Genomic DNA, 25,725 nt, shown 5'->3' on the forward strand with positions numbered 1-25,725 from the left:
GTAGCGCCAGCTGATTGAGTAGTGCAACCACTCTACGTCATCAACCTAGAACGCAAACAAAATGGCGCCGCCCATGGTCCAAATATAAAATCGATTTTTTTAAATAATGTAGATCTTTCATGGGTTTTCTACTACATAATTCAGTAAGAGACATTGTTTATGTTATATTAAGCCATACAAGTCTCAACACCATGGGATCCCTTTAAAGGGATAGTTCATCCAGAAATGAAAATTTGATGTTTATCTGCTTACCCCCAGTGCATCCAACATGTAGGTGAGTTTGTTTCTTCAGTAGGACACAAATAAGTTTTTTTAACTCCAACCGTTGCTGTGTGTAGGTCATATAATCATGTGAATGGGTAACAATTCAATGAGAGCAAAAAAAAACAACCCTGTGGCTTATGACGACACATTATCTTGAGACACAAAATGATTCGTTTGTGTAAGAAATCGAGCCGTATTTATTTATCGAGCCACGGTGGCGGGTAGGTGAAGCGAGTTTATCCGCCACAACTCAAAATCACCCGCATTTGGCTGGTGGGGGGTGCTAATTTCCATGACTACAGGGAGTGCAGAATTATTAGGCAAATGAGTATTTTGACCACATCATCCTCGTTATGCATGTTGTCTTACTCCAAGCTGTATAGGCTGGAAAGCCTACTACCAATTAAGCATATTAGGTGATGTGCATCTCTGTAATGAGAAGGGGTGTGGTCTAATGACATCAACACCCTATATCAGGTGTGCATAATTATTAGGCAACTTCCTTTCCTTTGGCAAAATGGGTCAAAAGAAGGACTTGACAGGCTCAGAAAAGTCAAAAATAGTGAGATATATTGCAGAGGGATGCAGCAGTCTTAAAATAGCCAAGCTTCTGAAGCGTGATCATCGAACAATCAAGCGTTTCATTCAAAATAGTCAACAGGGTCGCAAGAAGCGTGTGGAAAAACCAAGGCGCAAAATAACTGCCCATGAACTGAGAAAAGTCAAGCGTGCAGCTGCCAAGATGCCACTTGCCACCAGTTTGGCCATATTTCAGAGCTGCAACATCACTGGAGTGCCCAAAAGCACAAGGTGTGCAATAATCATGGCCAAGGTAAGAAAGGCAGAAAGTCGACCACCACTGAACAAGACACACAAGCTGAAACGTCAAGACTGGGCCAAGAAATATCTCAAGACTGATTTTTCTAAGGTTTTCTGGACTGATGAAATGAGAGTGAGTCTTGATGGGCCAGATGGATGGGCCCGTGGCTGGATTGGTAAAGGGCAGAGAGCTCCAGTCCGACTCAGACGCCAGCAAGGTGGAGGTGGAGTACTGGTTTGGGCTGGTATCATCAAAGATGAGCTTGTGGGGCCTTTTCGGGTTAAGGATGGAGTCAAGCTCAACTCCCAGTCCTACTGCCAGTTTCTGGAAGACACCTTCTTCAAGCAGTGGTACAGGAAGAAATCTGCATCCTTCAAGAAAAACATGATTTTCATGCAGGACAATGCTCCATCACACGCGTCCAAGTACTCCACAGCGTGGCTGGCAAGAAAGGGTATAAAAGAAGAAAATCTAATGATATGGCCTCCTTGTTCACCTGATCTGAACCCCATTGAGAACCTGTGGTCCATCATCAAATGTGCGATTTACAAGGAGGGAAAACAGTACACCTCTCTGAACAGTGTCTGGGAGGCTCTGGTTGCTGCTGCACGCAATGTTGATGGTGAACAGATCAAAACACTGACAGAATCCATGGATGGCAGGCTTTTGAGTGTCCTTGCAAAGAAAGGTGGCTATATTGGTCACTGATTTGTTTTTGAATGTCAGAAATGTATATTTGTGAATGTTGAGATGTTATATTGGTTTCACTGGTAAAAATAAATAATTGAAATGGGTATAAATTTGTTTTTTGTTAAGTTGCCTAATAATTATGCACAGTAATAGTCACCTGCACACACCGATATCCCCCTAAAATAGCTAAAACTAAAAACTAAAACTTCCAAAAATATTCAGCTTTGATATTAATGAGTTTTTTGTGTTCATTGAGAACATGGTTGTTGTTCAATAATAAAATTAATCCTCAAAAATACAACTTGCCTAATAATTCTGCACTCCCTGTACAGAATAGAACCTGCCTGGTGATGGTAAGATTTAATAGATAACATATATCAGAGAATCATGGGCACAAAAATAATGATAGCTTTGTTGGTAATTGGCTAACATCAAATAATAACAAAACAAAAAAAAAGAGTCTAACAAATTGTTTTCATGATTTGACAGGTATGGTTTCTGTTTGATTTTAGACTCAACAGATTGGGAAATCTCTGCCTATCCCAAAGTCAGGAAGAAGCGAACTAAAATCATTCCAGCAGCTGACTAGTAAGTGAGATTTCTATAAGGGAAAGTTCACCCAAAAATGAAAATTTTGTCTTCATTTTCTCGCCCTCATGTTGTTCCAAACCTGTATTAGTTTCTTTCTTCTGTTGAACACTAAAAAAAGATATTTGGAAAAATGTTTGTAACCAAGCAGATAGAGCAACCATTCACCACCATAGGAAAAAATACTATGGTAGTGAATGGTTGCTCTATCTGAGTAATTAGATCTGATGGTTTTAATCCTGTGCTTCTGTATGAACTATAAAATGTGATGTGAAATGTAAAGATATCTGTGTTTGAGGCTGAACCTCGTGGTGAAGATTACTCGTTTTTATAATGGAATTTTTATTCTGAAGCTTTGCAAGTAAACCAACGTCTTTGAATGGGCCAATTCGTTTACCTCTCTAAAGAAGTCTCAGAGTGATTCTTTTCTTCATACCTATTATCTGAACCTGAATACTGAAACTCCATAGAGGTTCCGGACCTTGGCTAAGCTAAGTACGGTCATCCGCTGATATTTCGGGACAGCGCTCTCAAATTTAAAGGTATGGTCAGATCTTCGATTTGTGCTGGGTTTGGAGATGTGTATATATAGGAAATGGTAATAAAATATGACAAGAACTCAAGAGTTAACTTTGATAGAAAAGTATGTCATGGATTACAATCAGCTGTCAGCTGTTAAATTTAAGAACACAATTAGATAATACCAATTTATGTCAACCAATTGCCAAGCAATGCTAAACTTGCTAAATCTGTTGAGTGTGTGGTGTAAAAGGTCGCATTGGCAATTAAAGGTGCACTATGTAGTATTTTTGCAGTAAAATATTCAAAAATCACTAGACCATTGTTATATATATATTTTGTTCAGTTAAGTTCTTACAATATCCTAAATGTTTCCAACTCTTTGTAAATTGTGAGAAAATTTCTATTTTACCCAAGGAGCCCGGATATCTGAGGGAGTCTCCTGTCAATTGCCTCATATCTGCGTTACCCTCAGTTTCTGCAGAAACGGTTTACTCTTAGCAGTGTGAACAAGTGTCACAGCAGCCGCCAAGCAAACGTATAGAGTAACGTCATAACATGACGTCATAACATTTTCAACACACTCAGATGTATCTAATATGATAAACAGAGCTACGTTACCTCATACAGAAATAGCACCGGCGCCCGGCGACTGTGTCCCGTCATAATAAAAGTCCCGCTGCTAGCGTGGCGTGTGTTGTTCAGCTCATTAACAATCACTCCAGTGGCCTTTCTCAGCTCCTCAACACTCGGTCCTGGTTCATACTACAGTAACGTTAATAACGGCATCCATCAACATGATTTCTGCCCGAGTCTTTTCCACCGGCTGTGAGGTGAAGACCACATATCCCAAGATGCTATGCTCAAACTTGGCATCATCAAACTACACCTTTGTTTTAAATAGGTGCCCTCTAGCGGATGGAAAAGTTGCATAGTGCACCTTTAAAGAAAAAACACTTAAAACATCCTCAGGTCAAAATGTCTAAATAATTTTGGTCCCAATTTTTTAAAAATAAATTTAAATGGAAGTCCACTGTATGAAGAATATTTGGGTATAATATGTCACAGAATACTTTATTTTGCTATCCTCACTAAATGAACTAAAGTATCCTGCACCCGCTGGTCTTTTTTAATAATGTTTGGTTTGACTGTAACTATAAGAGCAACACTGACTTTTTCCATTGTGTGCAGCCTGCCTGAACCACGATGAACGGAGGTACTTTTCTGAAGCCTTACACTGGATCAAACAGATCACTGGATTCTTATACTGTACTCAGTATATATCACTTTTTCACTGCTGCCATACTGTGCCTGAAATTGTTTGGTGTAAGCGGTGATGTGGGAAGCTCTCTTCAGTACATGGGTTTACGCAATGAGATATTTGTGGACATGGATGAATTCTTCGAACCTCGCTTTGATTTCGATTTCACACATTTAAGTGGCGAGTCAGTATGCATGCGGGGTAGTGAGCTATATACACGTCCATGCGGATGGTACCGCTTTGCTCTCAAAGTTCTGGACAAGTACCCTGATGGAAACGCCTGGCTGGGCACGGACGGATGGAGGAGTCACTCAGTGGCTGGCGAGTGGCCCGTGTCCTATCATGGAACCAGCGTTCAGGGTGCTACAAGTATCATCAAAACCCATTACAAAGCAGGACCTGGACAAGTCTACGGGAGAGGAATCTATTCAACATACGACATAGATCAGGCTTCTGGCTACAGCACAGAATTTACATCTAAAAAGACCGGGAAGAGATACAGAGTCCTGATGCAGAACAGGATCAATCCAAAGATGAGGAAAGTACAACCCCAAATCAGAAAAAGTTGGGACAGTATGGAATGTGCAAATAAAATAAAAAAGAAGTGATTTCTAAAATTACTTTGACTTGTATTTCATTGCAGACAATATGAACACAAAATATTTCATGTTTTGTCTGGTCAACTTCATGTCATTTGTAAATATGCATCCTTTCCTGTCATTCAGACCTGCAACAGATTTCATAAAAAGTTGGGACAGTAAAGCATTTACCACTTTGTAAAGTTGCCATTCCTTTTCACAACACTTAAAAGACGTTTAGGGACTGAAGACACCAAGTGATGAAGTGTTTCAGGTGTAATTTTGTCCCATTCTTCCTGCAAACAAGTCTTAAGGTGGGCAACAGTACAGGGTCTTCGTTGTCGCATTTTTCGCTTCAAAATGCGCCACACATTCTCTATTGGAGACAGGTCGAGACTGCAGGCAGGCCAGTCAAGTACCCGTACCCTCTTCCTCCGCAGCCAGGACTTTGTAATGTGTGCCGAATGTGGTTTTGCATTGTCTTGTTGAAATATGCATGGACGTCCCTGGAAAAGATATCTTCTTGAAGGCAGCATATTATGCTCAAAAATCTCTATGTACTTTTCAGCATTAATGGTGCCTTCACAGAAGTGCAAGTTACCTTTGCCAAGGGCACTGACACAACCCCATACCATGACAGACCCTGGCTTTTGGACTTGTTGCTGGTAACAGTCTGGATGATCCTTTTCTTCTTTGGTCCGGAGCACACGGCGTCCATTCCTCCCAAAAAATACCTGAAATACTGATTCATCTGACCACAGTACACATTTCCACTGGGTGATGGTCCATCCCAGATGCCTCTGAGCCCAGAGAAGTCGAAGGCGCTTCTGGACACTGTTAACATAAGGCTTCCTTTTGGCACAGTACAGTTTTAACTGGCATTTGTGGATGTAACTACGTATTGTGGTACTTGACAAAGGTTTGCCAAAGTAGTCCTGAGCCCATGTGGTGATATCGCTTATAGATGAATGACGATTCTTGATGCAGTGCCGCCTGAGGGATCGGAAATCACGGTTGTTCAGCTTAGGCTTGCGGCCTTGTCCTTTACGCACTGAAATTCCTCCAGATTCCTTGAATCTTGTAATTATGTTATGCACTGTTGAATGTGAAATATCCAAATCTCTTCCTATCTTTCTTTGAGGAACATTGTTTTTAAACATTTCAATAATTTTCTCACGTATTTGTTGGCAAACTGGCGATCCTCGGCCCATCTTTGCTCCTAAAGGATTAGATCTTTCTTGGATGCTGCTTTTGTACCAAATCATAATTTCAATCACCTGTTGACATCACCTGTTTCAAATCACTATCACATCATTATTTAACCCTTTTACCTCATTACTAGCCCTAAATTGCTCCTGTCCCAACTTTTTTTGAAATGTGTTGCAGGTCTGAATGACAGGAAAGGATGCATATTTACAAATGACATGAAGTTGACCAGACAAAACATGAAATATTTTGTGTTCATATTGTCTGCAATGAAATACAAGTCAAAGTAAATTTAGAAATCTTTCTTTTTTTATTTGCGTTTTCCAAACTGTCCCAACTTTTTCTGATTTGGGGTTGTATGTGGCAAAACGGACTACTGGCTGATTGAGATTCCTGACGGCACCTCTGCTGCTAAAGAGAAGGAGATCGTGGAGGAGTCCATTCGTCCTTATGGGATTCTGCTGAAAGAGGTGTGAGAGAGGAGTCAGAACCAGCTGACCGCCTCAATGTTGAGTTTCCTGAGATGATTATGACGATTGTTGTAATTATTGTTTATATTTATACATGAGGATCTCTTTGTTGTTTAAACTTTTTGATTTGATTTCCTCTTCCTTAATTCAAATAGAATATGTATTCTCAATGGTAAAGAAAGGTTGTGATTTTTTTCCAAGTCTGATTTTCAATCAATTATTCAGAACCAGACATTTTTAATTTCATGCACTTCATGTTTCAAGATTTCAAGTATGAAAATTTTGTTTAGTGTTTTGAGTATTCAGTTTAATATCTAATATGCATTTTTTTTTAAATAATAAAAATAAAATAAAACATAAAAAGAGTATAGTTAAAATGCATATGATTAATCTTTGTCAGTGATTATGTAAACCAATATGTGTGGCCTTGTGTTGCTGTTGCTGTTTTTTTTCCCACTTTATAGCCTAATTTTGAATAATTTGTCTAAATGCAAGATGTTTCCTTGTTAATAAAATTGTATAAAGGTGTAAAATGTGCTTTTAAATGTACACTAAATTAAAAAATAATTTCACATTTCTGAAATGACCCAGTTTAAACACACATTCATCTTCCCAGTACTGAAGTCTTTTCTGAAGTTTTTACAGTGGTTGTATATTGTTATACAATTATAAACAATCTTTCAGTGCATATAATTCATACTCAGAAAGTAGAACTGAAATTACACAATGATAAGTTAAAATATTTCAAAATGCACCTGCACACTATTTATCCAATAGATTTCTTACAAATACTGTGGAAAATATCATCATCTTGTTCTTGTAAACCCGCTCTCATGTCTCGTCATGTGAGCTAATTGTTTTGTCACACACCAATTCATTATGCTTATTTTTACTGAAGTTTATTTTGAGGGTTAAATAAAGGACATGTTCCTCAGAGACTGACGTTCGGTTGGTCAAAAATGTTACTTTCAGCTGTCGTATATATATATATATATATATATGATTTAAACCCATGAAAACTGCAGATGTGTGTTGTAGTGAAAATCCCTTTTAATCTGTTGTTCAATTATTAACCCTTAGCAGATTTTGACAAGTGTTTAGAATGTTAGTCAAGTGCTCCAAAAACTCTGTAATAACTGTAATAAATACACTCTTTGAGCCAGAGGGAAAATATTGGCTGTGATTTGCAGGAAACTGAAGAATGTACAGTAGAACTGAAATACATGCAAATATACAGTTCTGTCAGTGTTTGAGAAGTACTGTGTCAGAATGATTATGATTATGACGATTGTTGTAATTAATACGTTAGCATCTCTTTGTTGTTGAAACTATTTGATTCATTCTACCTTTTTAAAATGTATTCTCAATGGTAAAGAAAGGTTGTGATTTTTTTTCAAGTTCAATAGTAATAAGATGAATGATGAAAATTATATAAGCTTTTCAATCAATTATTCAGAACCAGAATTTGTTTTATTTGCATTGCTAACACCTCATGTTTCAGGATTTCAAGTATTAAAATTGTATGTTTAATTTTCTCAGTATTCAGTTTAAAATCCAATTGCAATTTATCGTTTTAAATAACACTAAATGAAAAATAAAGAGTATAGTTAAAATGCATGTGATTAATCATTGTCAGTGAATGATTATGTAAAGACAAATGTTTGACAAGATATGCTTTATTGTGTACGCCTATAGGCCTATTTTTATTAGTCATATACTGTGCCTTTGTTTCCACTTTATACTTTTGAACAATTTGTCTAAATACATACGTGTCCTTCATGTTAATACAATTGAATTAAGATGAGAATGTGTTTTATTTCACAGAATATAATAAAAAAATCTAGACAGGTATTCAGCATCATGTCATGTAAGTGTCGAGAGATTGCACTCAGTGACTTGAGGCTAGTGTGAAATGTTCTAACTCAAACCACTGCATGCTGCTGCTTATGGGTCTGCTAAAGAAATGTCTTTTTTGTTTAATGGCAATATAGCAACCTACTGGTGGTTCAGTAACAAGAATTACACTGTTTGTCTGATGCTAAATACATAAATTAAAAAAGAAAGACGGACTGACGTTTTTCTTTTTTCTTTCTCACACATCATAGATTTTTGAATGCAACTAGTGACATTTTTATAGGCTATTGTCACTGTCTTTTGGTTGTTTCATGTTCATGTTTTTAAGTTTATCATGTTCACTGTCATGTTTCTTCAGGCAGATCTCCAGAAAATGCGTATAAATAGTACGAGTGTGCAATGTCGAGGAATGTATAAGCCAAAACTCATTTTGGCGTGCCTATGCTATACGCTGTTTTTCGCGTGCATATGATACGCATTTTATGGCGTATTATACATATGAACCCCCCACCCCACCACCCTAATCCTACCCAGGAGCGTGTCATATATACGCCATAACATGCGTATCATATACACGCCAAAATGAGTTTTGGTGTATACATTCCACGACATTGCACACTCTTACTAGCCTGACAAGCCAGACCCACATCAAGATGTTTGGTCTGGAAACTCACCATTGACAGGACTCAATCAGAGGGGCGGGATAAACGGTTGTCTTTCAAACTCCCTCTGCACGCTATAGGATAGCGCTACACCAACCAGAGCAACCGTATCCGTATGCCGTATCCGGTCGGCTAAACTCCGAACACATCGTCCCTTTTTAAGAATGACTTCAGTGCCGTTCTTTGTTTTTTTCTCAGAGAAAAGCTTGACTCCAAGTCTTCCAGAGTCGCGGTCAAAGCTGATTCGAAAGACTGCCGCCGTTCGCCAGTTTCTGTGTTTACTAGAAGCACGCAAACGCAACTCGGCCGTCGTCATTATGGCCCCGCCGACTCTATACACGATGTGATTGGCCCGTCTAGAGTGAGGGGAATACAGCTCAGAAGTTTATTGAGAGTTCTTAGACGGCACTTGCGGGCAGATTAAATTTGCTGCCGCTAGGGTGCGTCTAGATTTCTAGGCTACACTCTTACTATTTCAAATGGCACACTTTATGTGCACTTTCGGTCTTGTGGACTATGGCCATTGGCCGCTGTGTGCGCGTGTCCATGAGACCGCAGGGTGTCCCTTAACTCAAGTAAAGTACAGTACTCAAAATGTACTTGGTTACTGTCCACCTCTGCATGCAATTTCTTGCCCTCATATGATCCTGGCATGAGCTCTCTTGTGTTCTGTTGTCATGTTTTCATTGGCTCATTGTCTTATCATTGTTTACAGGTGTGTCTTGTCTAGTCCTTAGTCCTTGTGTATTTAAGCCCTCATGTTTGCCTCGGTCCTGATCAAGTGTTATTTGTTGTAACCTGCTGATGGTTAGTGTTTTAGCAAAGTCAAAGTCTTCATGTTTTGGGATGTTGTAAATAAAACTGCACTTGGGTTCTGCAACTTGCAACTTGTCTCTAGTGGACTAACTGTTACAGCTATATTGTATTTCAATAATGAATTGAATGCTTGATGACTCATAAAAAAAAGTACAGGGATTTTCCACAAATCTTTTTTGCTGTCCTGGGGGCAAAGGCTGCTCATTTTGAAACGAAAAATGAAACTATTAAGCTCACGTGGCCAATAGTTTATAACACTTTATCCATTAACTCTCTAAAATGTGATTTTACTTATCTAATACTCCACTTATCTATGAGAGATACTGTTTCTTATTTGTACTTTTTGCAAGGATTTTCTGTAACATAACCCTTTACTTTTGTTCTGACAATAAAATGTAAAAAAACAACAAACAAAAAAACACTGAAATTAAATATGAAGTTCAAAGATGGGCATCCTGTTCTTGAAAAGACTTGGATGAGTGGAAAACAAAGCAATAAGATTTTTCTCAGATTTGTTCATGTAACATGCAATACATTTTTGTATTTAGTTCTAACTAATTCTTCTATTGGTCTAGATAATTTCACTTTTTGTTTCTAGCACTTAGGGTGTGGTGTGTTGATCAACATTGTGTCTGTCGTTTAATTGTTTCTGTTCGTGACATAGGAATGTTTTTTTTTAAACTGAAACCCCTTTGTCCTTTTTTAACAGCCTACTTTCGATTTCATGGTTGCAAAACAGAAGGCACAAACATCTCATTCCACACTCATTATGGCTCTGTGTGTGAACGATTGACATACTTAGTCGGGCCAAGATCCCTCACGGTAACATGGCATGATTTTATACATTCCCCATAAGTGTTAGTAAATACAATGTTGAAGTGAACTGAATCAAAAGGGAACGTCTCCAATTACTTACGTAACCTCAGTTTTACAAAATAAAATTACTCACATTTTAAACATAATATCCAATAAACGATAATTAATTAAAAAAGTCAAGCACATTTTTATCACAGCTGATAAAAGCGTACGTCTTTCCATGCCATCCAAAGAAAGAGAGTGCGCTTGAAAATTGCCTCATCTTTAACCTCACACTTACATAGTAGTGCCTTCTTAACATTTCACAGTTAAACAAATGAATACAAAGGGGTAAAACAAAAACAGAAATACACATATACATACAATACATTGCCAAAAGTTTTGGGAAGCCTGCCTGCCTTTATTTTATAAAGACCACCAAATACCACACCATCCATGTCTTTATGGACCTTGCTTTGTGCACTAATGTGCAGTCATTTCGGAACAGGAAGGGAAAATGTCTTGGAATGTAGAAGCATTAAGAGTTCCTTTCACTGGAACTAAGGGGCCAAGCCCAACCCCTGAACAAACAACCCCACACCATAGCCCACCCTCCACCAAACTTTACACAAGCAGTCAGGCAAGATCTATTTGGCATCTGCCAAACCCAGACTCAGCCATAGGATTGCCAGATATAGAAACGTGATTTGTCACTCCAGAGAACACGTTTCCACTGCTCTAACGTTTTCAAACATTAGTGTGCTTTTTATTTTTGTGCATCCCTTGCACTTTTACTGGGTCTCACCAATAGTCGACCCGCTCCGAGCGGGATTCGAACCAGCGTTCTGCGTGGGAGGCAGCCACGTTAACAAGGATGCTCAAAACACAAAGAACACAACAGACAGTTATACATCTAACACAATCAGACCATTGAGACAATATATGCTTTATGTGTGTTGTTCAAGCCATCTCAAGGTAGGCTATTACTGACAATAAAGTATATCAATAATGCTGCGCTAAATGACTGCTCACCAAGGCTGCATTTATTTGATCAAAAATACAGTTAAAACAGCATACTATATATGTGAATATATAGTAAAGTGTAATTTATTCCTGTGATCAAAGCTGAATTTATCATCATTACTCCAGTCTTCAGTGTCACATGATCCTTCACTAATCATTCTCATATGAGGATTTTATAATCAAGAAACATGTATGATTATTATCTGTTTAAAACAGTTGTGCTGCTTAAAAATGTGAAAACCATGATACATTTTACTTTTCAGGATTCTTTGATGGATAGAATGTTAAATGGACAGCATTTATTTGCATTTATTAAATAAATTATTATCTTTTGTAATATTACAAATATCACTTGTGATCAATTTAATGCACGTCGGATCAATAAAAGTATTAATTTCTCTCTTTTTTAATTTTTACCACAAATGTTTGAATGGTATGATGGTTTCCACAAAAATGAAGCCACATGAGCAGCACAACTGTTTTCAACACTGATAATAATCATAAATGTTTGTTAAGCATCAAATCCTCATATGAGTGACTAGTGAAGGATCATGTGACACTGAACACTGGAGTAATGATGATACATTTTTTTCCATTGCATAAAATCTATGGAGACTTAATGCACAAGTGTTTGAAGTACATAAACCAATCATAAAATTGGCATAAAATATTATATGTCTTAGTGGTTATTGTTCAGCAGTGTATTTAATATCTTACCGAAAGCAAGAGATGCAATAAATTACGACATTTCTGTCCCCCTCACTTCTGAAAAGATGGCTACACCCCTGGATGTAAGTGTGAACTTTTGAAAGATATCAAGAAACGACACGTCAATGTTACAAAGCACATTATAATGATTCACTATATTTTAGTTTAGTGGTTGTACACCAAACATTTTAGTTTGGTGGTTGTACACTACATGTGGAGACTGTGTTGATTGAGCACAGACATCCTGTGACAGGACGTAAACAGCCGTAAAGGAAATCCTGTGCCCTTGAATGGATGATTCCAAACCCATGTGACTTTATTTGACTCTGTAGAAAATGAAAGGTTGTTTCAGGCAAAATGTTGAATGCTGATGAACCACAAAAATTACACACACACACACACACGCACGCACGCACGCACGCACTCACGCACGCACACACACACACGCACGCACGCACGCACGCACGCACGCACACACACACACACACACACACACACACAAACTGGGAAACTGTAAAAAAAAATGGGGTATTTAGTTGATCTTTTGATTTGATTTGATCTTTTTTTTTTTAAGTTGTCATGAACTGGATTTTTTTATACTGTTGTCTGAGGTCAACTTATGACATTTGCATGGTTTTTACAATCAAAAACATCATAACTAATATGTAATAGGCTATTTTCTACACTGTTTTTGAGGCTCTCTCCAAAACGCTGGGTTTTGATGGACGTGCCTCGCTGGAGACTTACAGACTAGGGCTGTAACGATTCACTAATTTTCTCGATGCATCGATTAAAAATCCTGACAAGGCATATGCATCAATCTTGAAACATGTATTTTGAATCATGAATCATAAATTTCGGCCGATACTCGATTTTAAATGCTAAGAATCGGATGAATCGCGATTCAATAATGATCCAGTGGTTTAAAATAAACATTTGATTATATCAACACATGCACTCTTCAAACACAACGGAGATCAAGAAATGAGTGTTTTTTCATTATTTGCAATCAGCAATGCGCTCAAATCATTTAAATAGGGTCCATTGTCTTTCAAAGTTAGTCACACTGGCAGAAAACATCACTTTTAACAACCCTCTGACTAGAGCTATACTGTCTTTTATCTGCAGAATTTAAAATGCATCTGGGGCATTACTGATTTCTGGGCCTGGTACAAAACAAAATATTGTCTAAGTACAATAATTTCCTATGACCATTAAATAAGAGATCAATCACAACATATATGTAATTTATGCTCTACTAATATGCTATGTATTTCTTTATTTATTACCTTTTTTATTAATTATTTGTCAAATTTTTAAGTTATTCAAATAGTGAAACTAAAAAATGTAACGACTATGTTGTTCATGGCAGACACTTGAACTTTTGTAGACCCCGATACGTCATAACAGAAAGTAAAAAAGAAACACCCCTTCCTTTTTGTCATAGTCAAGTCCATATTTATAGCAGAGCAGAGGAAGAGCTAGACCAGTTTGTATAAGCAGAAAGATTGCAAATCGGGATTATGTCTACAGTGGACAGGGAAGTTGTTCTGGAGGCGCTGTCTGCCCTCCTCGAAACAACTGTGAAGCCTTACAATGGATTATCAGGAAAGATGAATCCTAATGAGCTCAATATATGTAATTATCTCTCAAAAGTACTGGTCAAACATATTGCAGATGTATTAGATCTGCAACTAGCAACAGTGGCAGGTTTCAACTTAAATGTATGTAAGGAGATGTTTGTGGACATGGATGAATTCTTCGAACCTCGCTTTGATTATGATTTCACACATTTACATGACAAGTCAGTATGCATGCGGGGCAGTGAGCCATATACACGTCCATGCGGATGGTACCGCTTTGCTCTCAAAGTCCTGGACAAGTACCCTGATGGAAACGCCTGGCTGGGCACGGACGGATGGAGGAGTCACTCAGTGGCTGGCGAGTGGCCCGTGTCCTATCATGGAACCAGCGTTCAGGGTGCTACAGGTATCGTCACAACCCATTACACAGCAGGACCTAGACAACTCTACGGGAGAGGAATCTATTCAACATACGACATAGATCAGGCTTCTGGCTACAGCAAGGAATTTACATCTAAAAAGACCGGGAAGAGATACAGAGTCCTGATGCAGAACAGGATCAATCCAAACATGAGAAAAGTGTGCCAAAGAACGGACTACTGGCTGATTGAGATTCCTGACGGCACCTCTGCTGCTAAAGAGAAGGAGATCGTGGAGAAGTCCATTCGTCCTTATGGGATTCTGCTGAAAGAGGTGTGAGAGAGGAGTCAGAACCAGCTGACCAGAACAGACTGACTTCATTTTACTGACTTCATATCTTCATTATGATGTTTATTATTTTTAATTTCTAAAGTACATAAGTGTTGGAACAGAACAGTTTTTTTATCAAATGGTGTACTCTTTAAATTTGCTCTGCTCTGATATGTATCATCAATAGTATTGAAAGGCTGTATTACAACTTACAAACATTTTTTCAATCAATTAATCAGAACCAGTAATGTTTAACTTACATTAATATACATTGTTAGCACTTAATGTAATTAAGGGAAATCTGACTGTTATCCTTGTTGAATTTGCTTCTGCATTCTGTTTTCAAGTGTTGCATTCAAATGAGTCAAAGTATAATTAAGATGCATATGATTAATCATCAGTAATGATCAATGCAGGTAAACACACGTTTGTGACCAGCTTTTCTTTATGTATACTTTTGGACATACATCCAATTTATACGTTTGAACAGTTTGTCTAAATTAAATATGTTTCCTATGTTAATAACATTTAAGATGATCATTTTATTTTCATGATGGCATTCAGCATAATGTTGAGATTTCAATGTTGAGCGATTGCTCTCAGTGCCTGATCACAATCACCGCTGATAAGAATGGCCCTGCTTATAAAAGGAAGTAATCTTGAAGCCAAAGCCTGCCCAGCTGCTCAATTTTAAACTAAGAAATAAAATCGACTGTACAGAGGTGTGCGGTCCATAAGCTGCGAATGCTCTGCAAGCCCAGTGTTGGGGGTAACTTGAGTAACTTGAGTTACATAATCAGATTACGTTTTCAAGTAATGAGTAAAGTAGCACATTACTTTTAAATTGTACATTAAAATTTTGAGTTAATTTTTCAAATAAGTAATGCAAGTTACTTTGTTTTTCCATTTATTGACTGACAGCTCTCCTGTCCCATTGTTGAGAAAGCTGGAAGTGAAGAGGCATTGTGTGTAAACATGATGGATATTGTACTAAATAATTTACTAATATCACTTGAATAAAAAATATTCAGTATTTCTCAAAATAAATAAAACCAGTCAAATTCAAAATCAGAATACTATAAAAACCAACGTACTTGCTGCTGACCTTTGATTCAATTAAATCAAGCTAAAATTAATTTTCATTTTTTGGTTTAATTAATCTTTCTTCTCCTATACAGGTCCTTCTCAAAAAATTAGCATATTGTGATAAAGTTCATTATTTTCCATAATGTAATGATAAAAACTAAACTTTCATATATTTTAGATTCATTGCACACCAACTGAAATATTTCAGGTCTTTTGTTTTAATACTGATGATTTTGGCATATAGCTCATGAAAACCCAAATGTCCAGAAGGCCATCATTGACACCCTCAAGCAAGAGGGTAAGACACAGAAAGAAATTTCTAAACGAATAGGCTGTTCCCAGAGTGCTGTATCAAGGCACCTCAGTGGGAAGTCTGTGGGAAGGAAAAAGTGTGGCAAAAAACGCTGCACAACGAGAAGAGGTGAGCGGACCCTGATGAAGATTGTGGAGAAGGACCGATTCCAGAACTTGGGGGACCTGCGGAAGCAGTGGACTGAGTCTGGAGTAGAAACATCCAGAGCCACGTGCACAGGCGTGTGCAGGAAATGGGCTACAGGTGCCGCATTCCCCAGGTCAAGCCACTTTGGGCAACAGAGAAGCAGCACTGGATTGTTGCTCAGTGGTCCAAAGTACTTTTTTCGGATGAAAACAAATTTTGCATGTCATTCGGAAATCAAGGTGCCAGAGTCTGGAGGAAGACTGGGGAGAAGGAAATGCCCAAATGCCTGAAGTCCAGTGTCAAGTACCCACAGTCAGTGATGGTCTGGGGTGCCATGTCAGCTGCTGGTGTTGGTCCACTGTGTTCTATCAAGGGCAGGGTCAATGCAGCTATCAGGAGATTTTGGAGCACTTCATGCTTCCATCTGCTGAAAAGCTTTATGGAGATGAAGATTTCGTATTTCAGCACGACCTGGCACCTGCTCACAGTGCCAGAACCACTGGTAAATGGTTTACTGACCATGGTATTACTGTGCTCAATTGGCCTGCCAACTCTCCTGACCTGAACCCCATTGAAGAATCTGCGGGATATTGTGAAGAGAAAGTTGAGAGACGCAAGACCCAGCACTCTGGATGAGCTAACGCCGCTATCAAAGCATCCTAGGCCTCAATAACACCTCAGCAGTGCCACAGGCTGATTGTGTCACGGTTCATCAATCTATCGTCTCATTTACTTTGTGTTGTGTGGTTTCTGATTATTGCCTGAACATCATCTGCTGCACTCATCACCGCTGCCTTCTTATACGTGTCACTGACTGCACTCATTGTCAGATCTTTGCAGGCTTCTGTGGTCCTTGGTGTCAGCCTTGTTTCTCCCGGGAGATCGCCTCTGTTCCGGATTCCAGGATTCCTGATGTTCATCTGCCCACTGCTTCCCCTGCGTCACGAGCCGCTGACCAGCTCACCGTCATTCTCCGTCTTCTGGGACTGCCTGATCGCTCTGCACCTTTCCTGCCGTGTTCTGAGTTTCCTTGTGGTCTTCGGACTTTGTAAACATTGTGCAGTTCTGTCGAATAAATGAGTTTATCGCATTTGGATTCGTTTCCAATTCGAATAGACAAAACACCAATAATGAACGAGTCTGTACTTTAACTATCACCTAAACATCATATTGTGGTAAACAGGACAAAGCAAAGAAAAAAGGAAGAAAGAATCGTGTTAGTGACTTGCTTTGTATCTTCAATTGCATAAGGTAAAAAAATAACTACTGTAAATAATACAGTTTACAATTAGTAATACCATTTTTGAATTGTACAGATTTGTTTATTATTGGTGTTTTGTCTATTCTTGTTTGAGTTTTGCTTTGGATTCCAGATATCAACAGGTTTTTTAATGCTAGCAATGTATAATATGTTAATTAGACCATTAGCATAGGTTGACCTAAAAGAAACATTGGAATTGGAATTAAAAAAACATTGTAGCAATATAATATCACATAACATTTTTCAAAGGATAGTTCAATCTGTAATTGTATATCTTCCATCAGTAATTTTCTTTTATTTAAATAAACAAAAACAAAAAACTACTGGGTACTTTGTTAGTCAGAGAAAACAATGATATTTTTAGGGAATGCAAAGATGTTTGCAAAATCGTTAGGCTAATTTGCTTAGATTTATTTGGAAAACTTTAATTGAAACGACACCGTAATAATATATCTTATTTGGATAAGGGTGTTGTGCGGTCTTCAGAACAGCAGGAGGCGCTGTTTCTTACAAACGAGGGGTCTTAAAAATGCGGGACTCTGAGTGCGGGGCTGTGGGTGCAGGCTCCGAGTCTGCAGCTTCATACTACTCATCAGGCTCCTAAACTCAAAACTAGCCCCTTAACATTTTTATGTCTCCACTTAGTCAGTAAGATCTCCATCTTTCACTACCTCACTTTGACATTCTGACAGTGTCACCTGTTTGCACTTTTACCTTTTGTACATGCCCGTGTATCTTAATATTTAAGAGTAATGCACATATGCAGATTGCCTCTTGTATATGCCTGGGTATCTTATTATTTAGGACTGTAGTTTAGTCTCATGCTAATTATTTCCATATTTCCTATATTTAATTCTACAGTATACATAATGTTTTTTACATAGTCTTATTGTTTAGATAATTTTTTTTATTTTTTTTATTTCTATATTTATGTATATTTTCAGCTGTGCTGTGTTGTATTTTTTTATTTTTTTATTTTTTTATTTATTTTTTATAATTGCACTGTCCATGGAACGGACCTGACTCACATTTCACTGCTGGTTATATATGCCTATATAATTGTGTGGCAAATAAATAAAAATTGAACTTAATGTACCTCTGCCAATTTATATTGTATCCATGTAAAGAAATGGATTCAGCCATAAATATAAACTAAAACTTAACTTTAAAGGAATAAAATAATAATTGTAAGCTATTTCAATGAGAAAATACACATTAAACGAACAACAACAATGCTAGACTTTTCTCAGTGTGGCTGAGCTCACTGTTGTGACATTTTTCAGTTGCTTTCAGTTGTCCTTAGTTATAGGTGGTTTGAATGCTTTGTGTCTATGGATGTCTGTTAAACGCTACTTAACTGTGGAGCCTGTAAAGCACTTTGGTCAACTTGTGTTGTTTTTAAACGTGCTATATAAATAAATGTTGATTTGATTTGATTTGATTTGATCATCAGTGAGCTCACTGTTGTGACATCATAGTGGAGATTCCGTTCAGCACAAAGCTGCAAATCTGACTCTCGTTCGCTGTCGGTGTTTGAGGAGCGAATAGATCGAAAGACTTTCGACACTTTCTGCAGATATCCACGACAGATACTGAAGTCACTCGCAGCATTCAGTGTCTATAATGGCGTTGTTTTGCAGTGTATCTCGACTTTTTGACCGTTTTGCTCACTTCTTGCTAAGAAGGGAGACACGAGCACAGCAGTCAGAACCTGCGGCAGAGAAACTTCCAGAGCAGTGTGAGGCCTTCGACTACACTGCCAATGACAAGAAGTCCAGGAAGAGACGCCGCAAGGTGCCTGAGAAGTACCCGCTTGGAGAGAGAGAGGAGGAAAGAGAGGTGAAGGTCAATAAGGGAGGCCGTCATGAAGATGAGGCTGAAATAACACCCGACAAGATAAAGAAGAGAGGATGTGCACAGCAGAAAAAACGAGAGATGCACAGTCTGGAAAAGTTGATGGAGGGAGGAAGTGAGCTTAGGGAAGATGGAGAAAAGAAAAGGAAGAAGAGAAAACGGAAGCAGCGAAAGGTCACAGAACCAATGCCGCTTCTTGTGGAGGTCAAACCTCTCCCTTCAACCATCCGATGTCCCTTAAAGCCAATAGAGGGAGAACTACCAATGCTCCGAAGTGTCTCCGGACACCACGCTCTACCAGCCGCTCACCTCAAACCCCTGCCGCCAGTGACAAAACCTGAGCGTCCTCAGAATTCAGATCCAGAACCTGATGAACGCTTTTCCATCTCTTCATCCCAAGTGCGTCATCCCAAACGACTTCCTCCGAGCCCCACTCCTGCACCCGATGAAGCCGTTGCTTTGGGACGCCCTCCCAGCCGGAAGCCTCAGCCGTTCCCTTCTTCCCAGTTTGAGCCCCCTCCAGAACTCATGCTGATCGACATAGAGGATGAGGAGAGCGAGTATGTGGAGTACACGGGGAAGACCTTCTGGGCCAGTGACTTACACAAGTCTGAACGCCCCCAAACGCCGGAGGCTGAAATCAGGCAGAGAAAGGTGCTTGCTTGGTTGGAGGTGGACGAGGACGAGGACGAGGTGCAGGAGGATGCATGGTCAATTGAAGTGGTCCGGGCATTTGAGGAAGAGGACTATGACCCCAGTGAAATGGGAGACTCTGAGGCCATAGAAGGCCCTTCGGATGATGACCCTCAGATCGCAGAGTTCATGAGGAAGCTCTTCTGTGAAGCCTCTCCTGACGGTCCCATGAACGAGACCGAGAACAATATGAATCTCCAGACAAAGAGAAAAAGAAAAGTGCCATTTTCTCTGTTCACCTGGGCAGAGAAGAAGGCCCAGAAAAAGAAAGAGAAGAAAATAATCAAGGAGAAGGAGCGAAGAGAAAAAGAGTTGCTGCTTGATCGGTACATGAACGATCCGTGTCTAAAGCACTTGTGGATCAACAAACACAACCGCATCTACAACTCCTCCTAAAGCAGTTCACCGTCCCTCACTCCCTCCTCACCTTTACCCGGTGTAAATAAAAAAGTCTGCATACTTAAAGTTGAAAGATTCATGACTCTTCCTGATTCAGGCCCTTCATAGATAAGACACATTTAAATGATGTTTACTTTACTTGTATGTATGTATTTATTTATTTGACAGGGACAATGCAGAAAAAAACATTGCTACAATTTCATGCTGCCGATGCTCCACATATAGGCTTATAGCCAAAGGCTAATTTGCAGCCCCAGTCCCTGGTTAGGCTTTTAAAACAACAAGAAAACATCACACACACACACACACACACACACACACACACACACACACACACACACACACACACACACACACACACACACACACACACACACACACACACACACACACACACACACACACACACACACACACACACACACACACACAAAGAAAATGAAAAAGAAAAAAAAGAAGAAAAAAAAGAAGAAAAAAAAGAAAAGAAAACTAAGACTTTGTATGACCATCAATGTTCACAAACCTGCTTTTGTTTGAACCACTTTTTTAGATTTATTTGAAAGAGTTTTAACTCTGTTTGCATTTTTAGTTCAACTGGCAGGCTGTACCAAAGCAGTGTACCTTGAACTGAAAATGTGGATTGTGCAAATGTAGTTTTCCTTTTCGGTATTGTGCAATTCTGATTAGTTGTACCTCTTGTAGTCATTCCCTTACTGCGTTGTTTTGTTATTAATTGGCATATGATAGCTGGAGCAAGATTGTTTATACATCTAAAAACCATTTTAATAAGAGAAAAATTATTGAAATGTTCAAAGCTAAGCAAATTATACTTTTGTAAAATGTTACAATGATGCCATCTGACTGGTTTCTTGTCCAATATTTTTAATGTTCGTTTATATAAAGATCTAACAGGTTTAATAGTCGACTGAGAAACCTGACTCCAGACGGTCACACAATAAGATAAATGGGAGAATACCATTGCATGCATATATAACTTGGCTGCTTTTAGGGGTATATACGGCCTAATCATATAAAAACAATTCAGATTTGTTCTGATGGTTCTACACAACCTTTTTACATGCAAATCAAATTTTAATTGAGAATCTAAAATAACACCTAAATATTTAAAATCATTAACTCTCTCTATTGCCTTTTGATTGATCTTAACTATAAAACCGTTCATTTCCTTCCTTCTAATTGAAAAACACATTGAGACAGTTTTTGAACAATTCAAGGTCAAACAGTTGTTTTGCAGCCACTGTGACACACCAGTCATTTCATTTGTTAATATATCTGCAGCTAAGCGAGGAGTCTGTGCTGATACATAAATGACTGTGTCATCTGCATATAACTGACATTTAGTTTCTGTACAACAATTTGGAAAATCATTAACATACAAGGAAAACAACAGTGGACCTAAAATTGACCCTTGAGGGAGACCCATCTCATTGTTTTGTAAAGATGATTTTAAATTAAAGATGATTTTAAACTAACTGGGCATAATTATCTGAAGGTTGACCTTTTTTGTATTAAAAACACTTTTCTTTTATTGGTCGGATGAAATATGTAAATTTTTTGAGAGCTGTATGCCTTGGTTTTCATGAGCTGTATGCCAAAATCATCAGTATTAAAACAAAAGACCTGAAATATTTCAGTTGGTGTGCAATGAATCTAAAATATATGAAAGTTTAATTTTTATCATTACATTATGGAAAATAATGAACTTTATCACAATATGCTAATTTTTTGAGAAGGACCTGTATACTTTAGACATTCTAATAACTATAACATTGCAACTATATGTCAACTTATTCTACTAACCCTAACGGTCTATTAATACTCTAATGAGAGTTAATTGATAATTACACTATATTGCCAAAAGTATTGGGACGCCCCTCCAGATCTTTGAATTCAGGTGTTTAATCACTTTATGGCCACAGATGTATAAATTAAGCACTAGGCATGCAGACGCTTCTACAAACATTTGTGAAAGAATGGGTCGCTCTCAGGAGCTCAGTGAACTCAAGTGTGGTTCCGTGATAGGTTTCCAACTGTGAAATAAGTCCATCCATGAAATTTCCTCAATACTAAATATTCCACGGTCAACTATGAGTGGTGTTACAACAAAGTGGAAGCAATCGGGAACAACAGCAACTCAGCCATGAAGAGGTAGGCCACGTAAAATCACAGAGCAGGGTCAGCACATGCTGAGGGTCACAGAGCACAGAAATCACCAACTTTCTGCAGAGTCAATAGCTAAAGACCTCCAAACTTTCATGTGGCCTTCAGATGAGCTCAAGATCAGTGCAACTTTTTAGGTCAATTTGGCAACATGATTGGGTATAAAAGTGGCAGTGTTTCTCAAGAAGTCAAGATGGGCAGAGGATCACCAATTCCCCCAATGATGCGGTGAAAAATAGTGGAGCCATATCAGAAAGGAGTTTCTCAGAGGAAAATTGCAAAGAGTTTGAAGTTATCATCATCTACAGTGCATGAAATCATCCAAAAATTCAGAGAATCTGGAACAATCTCTGTGTGTATGGGTCAAGGCCGGAAAAGCATACTGGATGCTCGTGATCTTCGGCCCTTAGACGGCACTGCATCACAGGAATGCTACTGTAATGGAAATCACAACATGGGCTCAGGAATACTTCCAGAAAACGGTGAACACAATCCACCGTGCAATTCACCGTCGCCGGCTAAAACTCTACACTGTAAAAATTTATTTAAAAAAATAAGTTACCTGGTTGCCATAATTTTTAGTTCATTGAAATTAAAAATTTGAGTTAATACAATGAAGATTTTTGAGAATCTACAAATTGTATTCAAATATTATTAAAATAAATTGTAAGCATATTGGGTAATTGTGTTTGTTTTATTTCTGATGACGCAGTGAAACAAATTGTGCTATTTTCATGATTTATCACATTTTTTATGTGGTTCAGATACAATAATATTTTGAGTTTCTATTTATTAAACTAATTTCCTTCATTATATCAACTCAAATTTTATATTTCAATACACTCACATTTTTAAGGCAACCAGGTTACTTACATTTTTAAGTTAAACCAACAATATTTTTTTACGGTGTATAGGTCAAAAAAGAAGCCATAGTTTTGTTCCCGTCCTCAGACCCCCCTCTGGTAAAGATACAGGCCCTCTAACTATAGAAAGACCAATATGATGTTTGTATTATTACCCTTAAAGCTTTAAAATAGAATAATTTCATGACAATATATGAGCCAACAAAAAAACATATTCATTAACCTGAGTGACTATATGCAAATGCACATGAATATAATCATGATTCAGTGTTGAATTGTGTCTGGTTAGTGCTGGTCTCCACATGGGCTCCTGGCCTGACTGCAGATGGCAGTATAAGCTCAAAGCTGTGTGTGTGTGTGTGTGTGTGTGTGTGTGTGTGTGTGTGTGTGTGTGTGTGTGTGTGTGTGTGTGTGTGTGTGTGTGTGTGTGTGTGTGTGTGTCAAGACTGGTAGAAATACCTGAGAGCTGTCAATGAGCAATCGCATGAATCTCAGCAAAATTATACATCGTGACAACACTGTTGGCATCACACACAGTCTCAAAGCCCATATTGTAAACTATACAGCTTGCAGAAAATCCCTTAGAGTCAAAATATAATGTCCATCAATGGATGAAGATGCTTTTATCCCACGAACAGTGTAGTTACAGCATCTACCAGCAGGGGCATGCATGTATTATTATTCATGTATTCAAATACTTGTATAATGCATTATATATAAAGAAGTTAAGTAGAGAGTTACCCACACTTGCTGTACATTGCCTGACTTGATCCAGACGGTCATCTCGGACGCCAAGCTTTGGATCTCAGGAATTACTATAACCAGTTTCAGGAATCTGCAAATATAATAATGCACTTTACCTTTGGTTATAATATATTTACCACAAGATATAGTGCATTATAATGTACATTATATATGATGCATTATAAAAGCTTTAAGTAAAGTGTTGCATGTTGATGGAGAAAATAAAAACAGCACAACTCACGAAAGTTTAACTTGATCCAGGTCTATTTGGTCATAGAGATGAAAATAAAACAGGGAGGCTAGCACAATGTGAAACTGCCTCAAACTTAAAAGCTTATAATAATATAATGTCGTAATGATTTTCTTCTATTGTTGCAAAAATAGAGGTAGTAACAGTACCTTTGGACTGTATTCAAAGAAAGAAACCTTATTGTTACATAAGCCACAGTAAATCAGACAATCACAAGCGTCTTAAGGCTGTCTGAATATGTTTTTCACCAGAGGACGATGTGAGCATTTGTCCATGGAGAACCAGAACCAGATCAAACTAAACTAAATGTTTGCTGGTTCATTTGAGTAACAAAAGGGGGATAGCTTTAAGATGATCTTCACTTACAGTGCTTACAAACAACATTTACACTAAAATATTTTGCATTGCAACAGTATTTTGCATTTGCACGGACGATTGGATCTGCACCTGAGAGCCAACATTATGAAGCTGCAGACTCGGAGCCTGCATCCACAGACCCGCACTCAGAGTCCCGCATTCTCAGACCCCTCGTTTTTAAGAAACAGCGCCTCCTGCTGTTCTGAAGACCGTACAACACCCTTATCCAAATAAGATGCAATATTACGTTATCGTTTCATTTAAAGTTTTCATTTAAAAATAAATTTACACAAAATAACGCTTTTGCAGACATCTTTGCATTCCCAAAAAATGTCATTGTTTTCTCTGACTAAGTACACAGTAGATTTATTTATTTATTTAATAAAAAGTGTGGGCAATTGAAAGAAAAATACTGATGAATACTCAATCAAATTACAGATTGAACTATCCTCTGAAAAATATTATGTGATATATCGCTACAATTCTTTTTTTTTTTTGTTCAATATTTCTTTCAGGTTCACATGCTAATGGTCTAATTAACATATTATACGCAATGCTAACATTACAAAACGATATTTTTTTATATCTGGAATGCTAAGCATAACTCACACAAGAATAGACAAAACACCAATAATGAACGAGTCTGTACTTTAACTATCACCTAAACATCATATTGCGGTAAACAGGACAAAGCAAAGAAAAAAGGAAGAAAGAATTGTGTTAGTGACTTTGCTTTGTATCTTCAATTGCATAAGGTAAAATAATAACTACTGTAAATAATACAGTTTACAATTAGTAATACCATTTTTGAATTGTACAGATTTGTTTATTATTGGTGTTTTGTCTATTCTTGTTTGAGTTTTGCTTTGGATTCCAGATATCAACAGGTTTTTTAATGCTAGCAATGTATAATATGTTAATTAGACCATTAGCATAGGTTGACCTAAAAGAAACATTGGAATTGGAATTAAAAAAACATTGTAGCAATATAATATCACATAACATTTTTCAAAGGATAGTTCAATCTGTAATTGTATATCTTCCATCAGTAATTTTCTTTTATTTAAATAA

The 25,725-nt window shown here is 37.9% G+C and overlaps 2 protein-coding genes across 2 annotated transcripts; both read left to right on the forward strand.

The window, feature by feature from the left end:
• Positions 1-4,087: 4,087 nt before the first annotated feature.
• LOC137093745 (uncharacterized) lies at positions 4,088-6,402 on the forward strand. Its single transcript, XM_067458591.1, has 2 exons — positions 4,088-4,689; positions 6,282-6,402. The coding sequence occupies exons 1-2, from the start codon at positions 4,088-4,090 to the stop codon at positions 6,400-6,402; spliced, it is 723 nt and encodes a 240-aa protein (XP_067314692.1).
• A 7,347-nt stretch (positions 6,403-13,749) lies between these two features.
• LOC137093480 (uncharacterized) lies at positions 13,750-15,288 on the forward strand. Its single transcript, XM_067458289.1, has one exon. It carries the CDS (start codon positions 13,778-13,780, stop codon positions 14,534-14,536), a length of 759 nt encoding a protein of 252 aa, XP_067314390.1. The 5' UTR covers positions 13,750-13,777; the 3' UTR covers positions 14,537-15,288.
• Positions 15,289-25,725: the final 10,437 nt, after the last annotated feature.

The sequence above is a fragment of the Pseudorasbora parva genome, chromosome 12 (genome assembly GCF_024679245.1).
Source record: "Pseudorasbora parva isolate DD20220531a chromosome 12, ASM2467924v1, whole genome shotgun sequence".
In the NCBI taxonomy this organism is placed as follows: domain Eukaryota; kingdom Metazoa; phylum Chordata; class Actinopteri; order Cypriniformes; family Gobionidae; genus Pseudorasbora; species Pseudorasbora parva.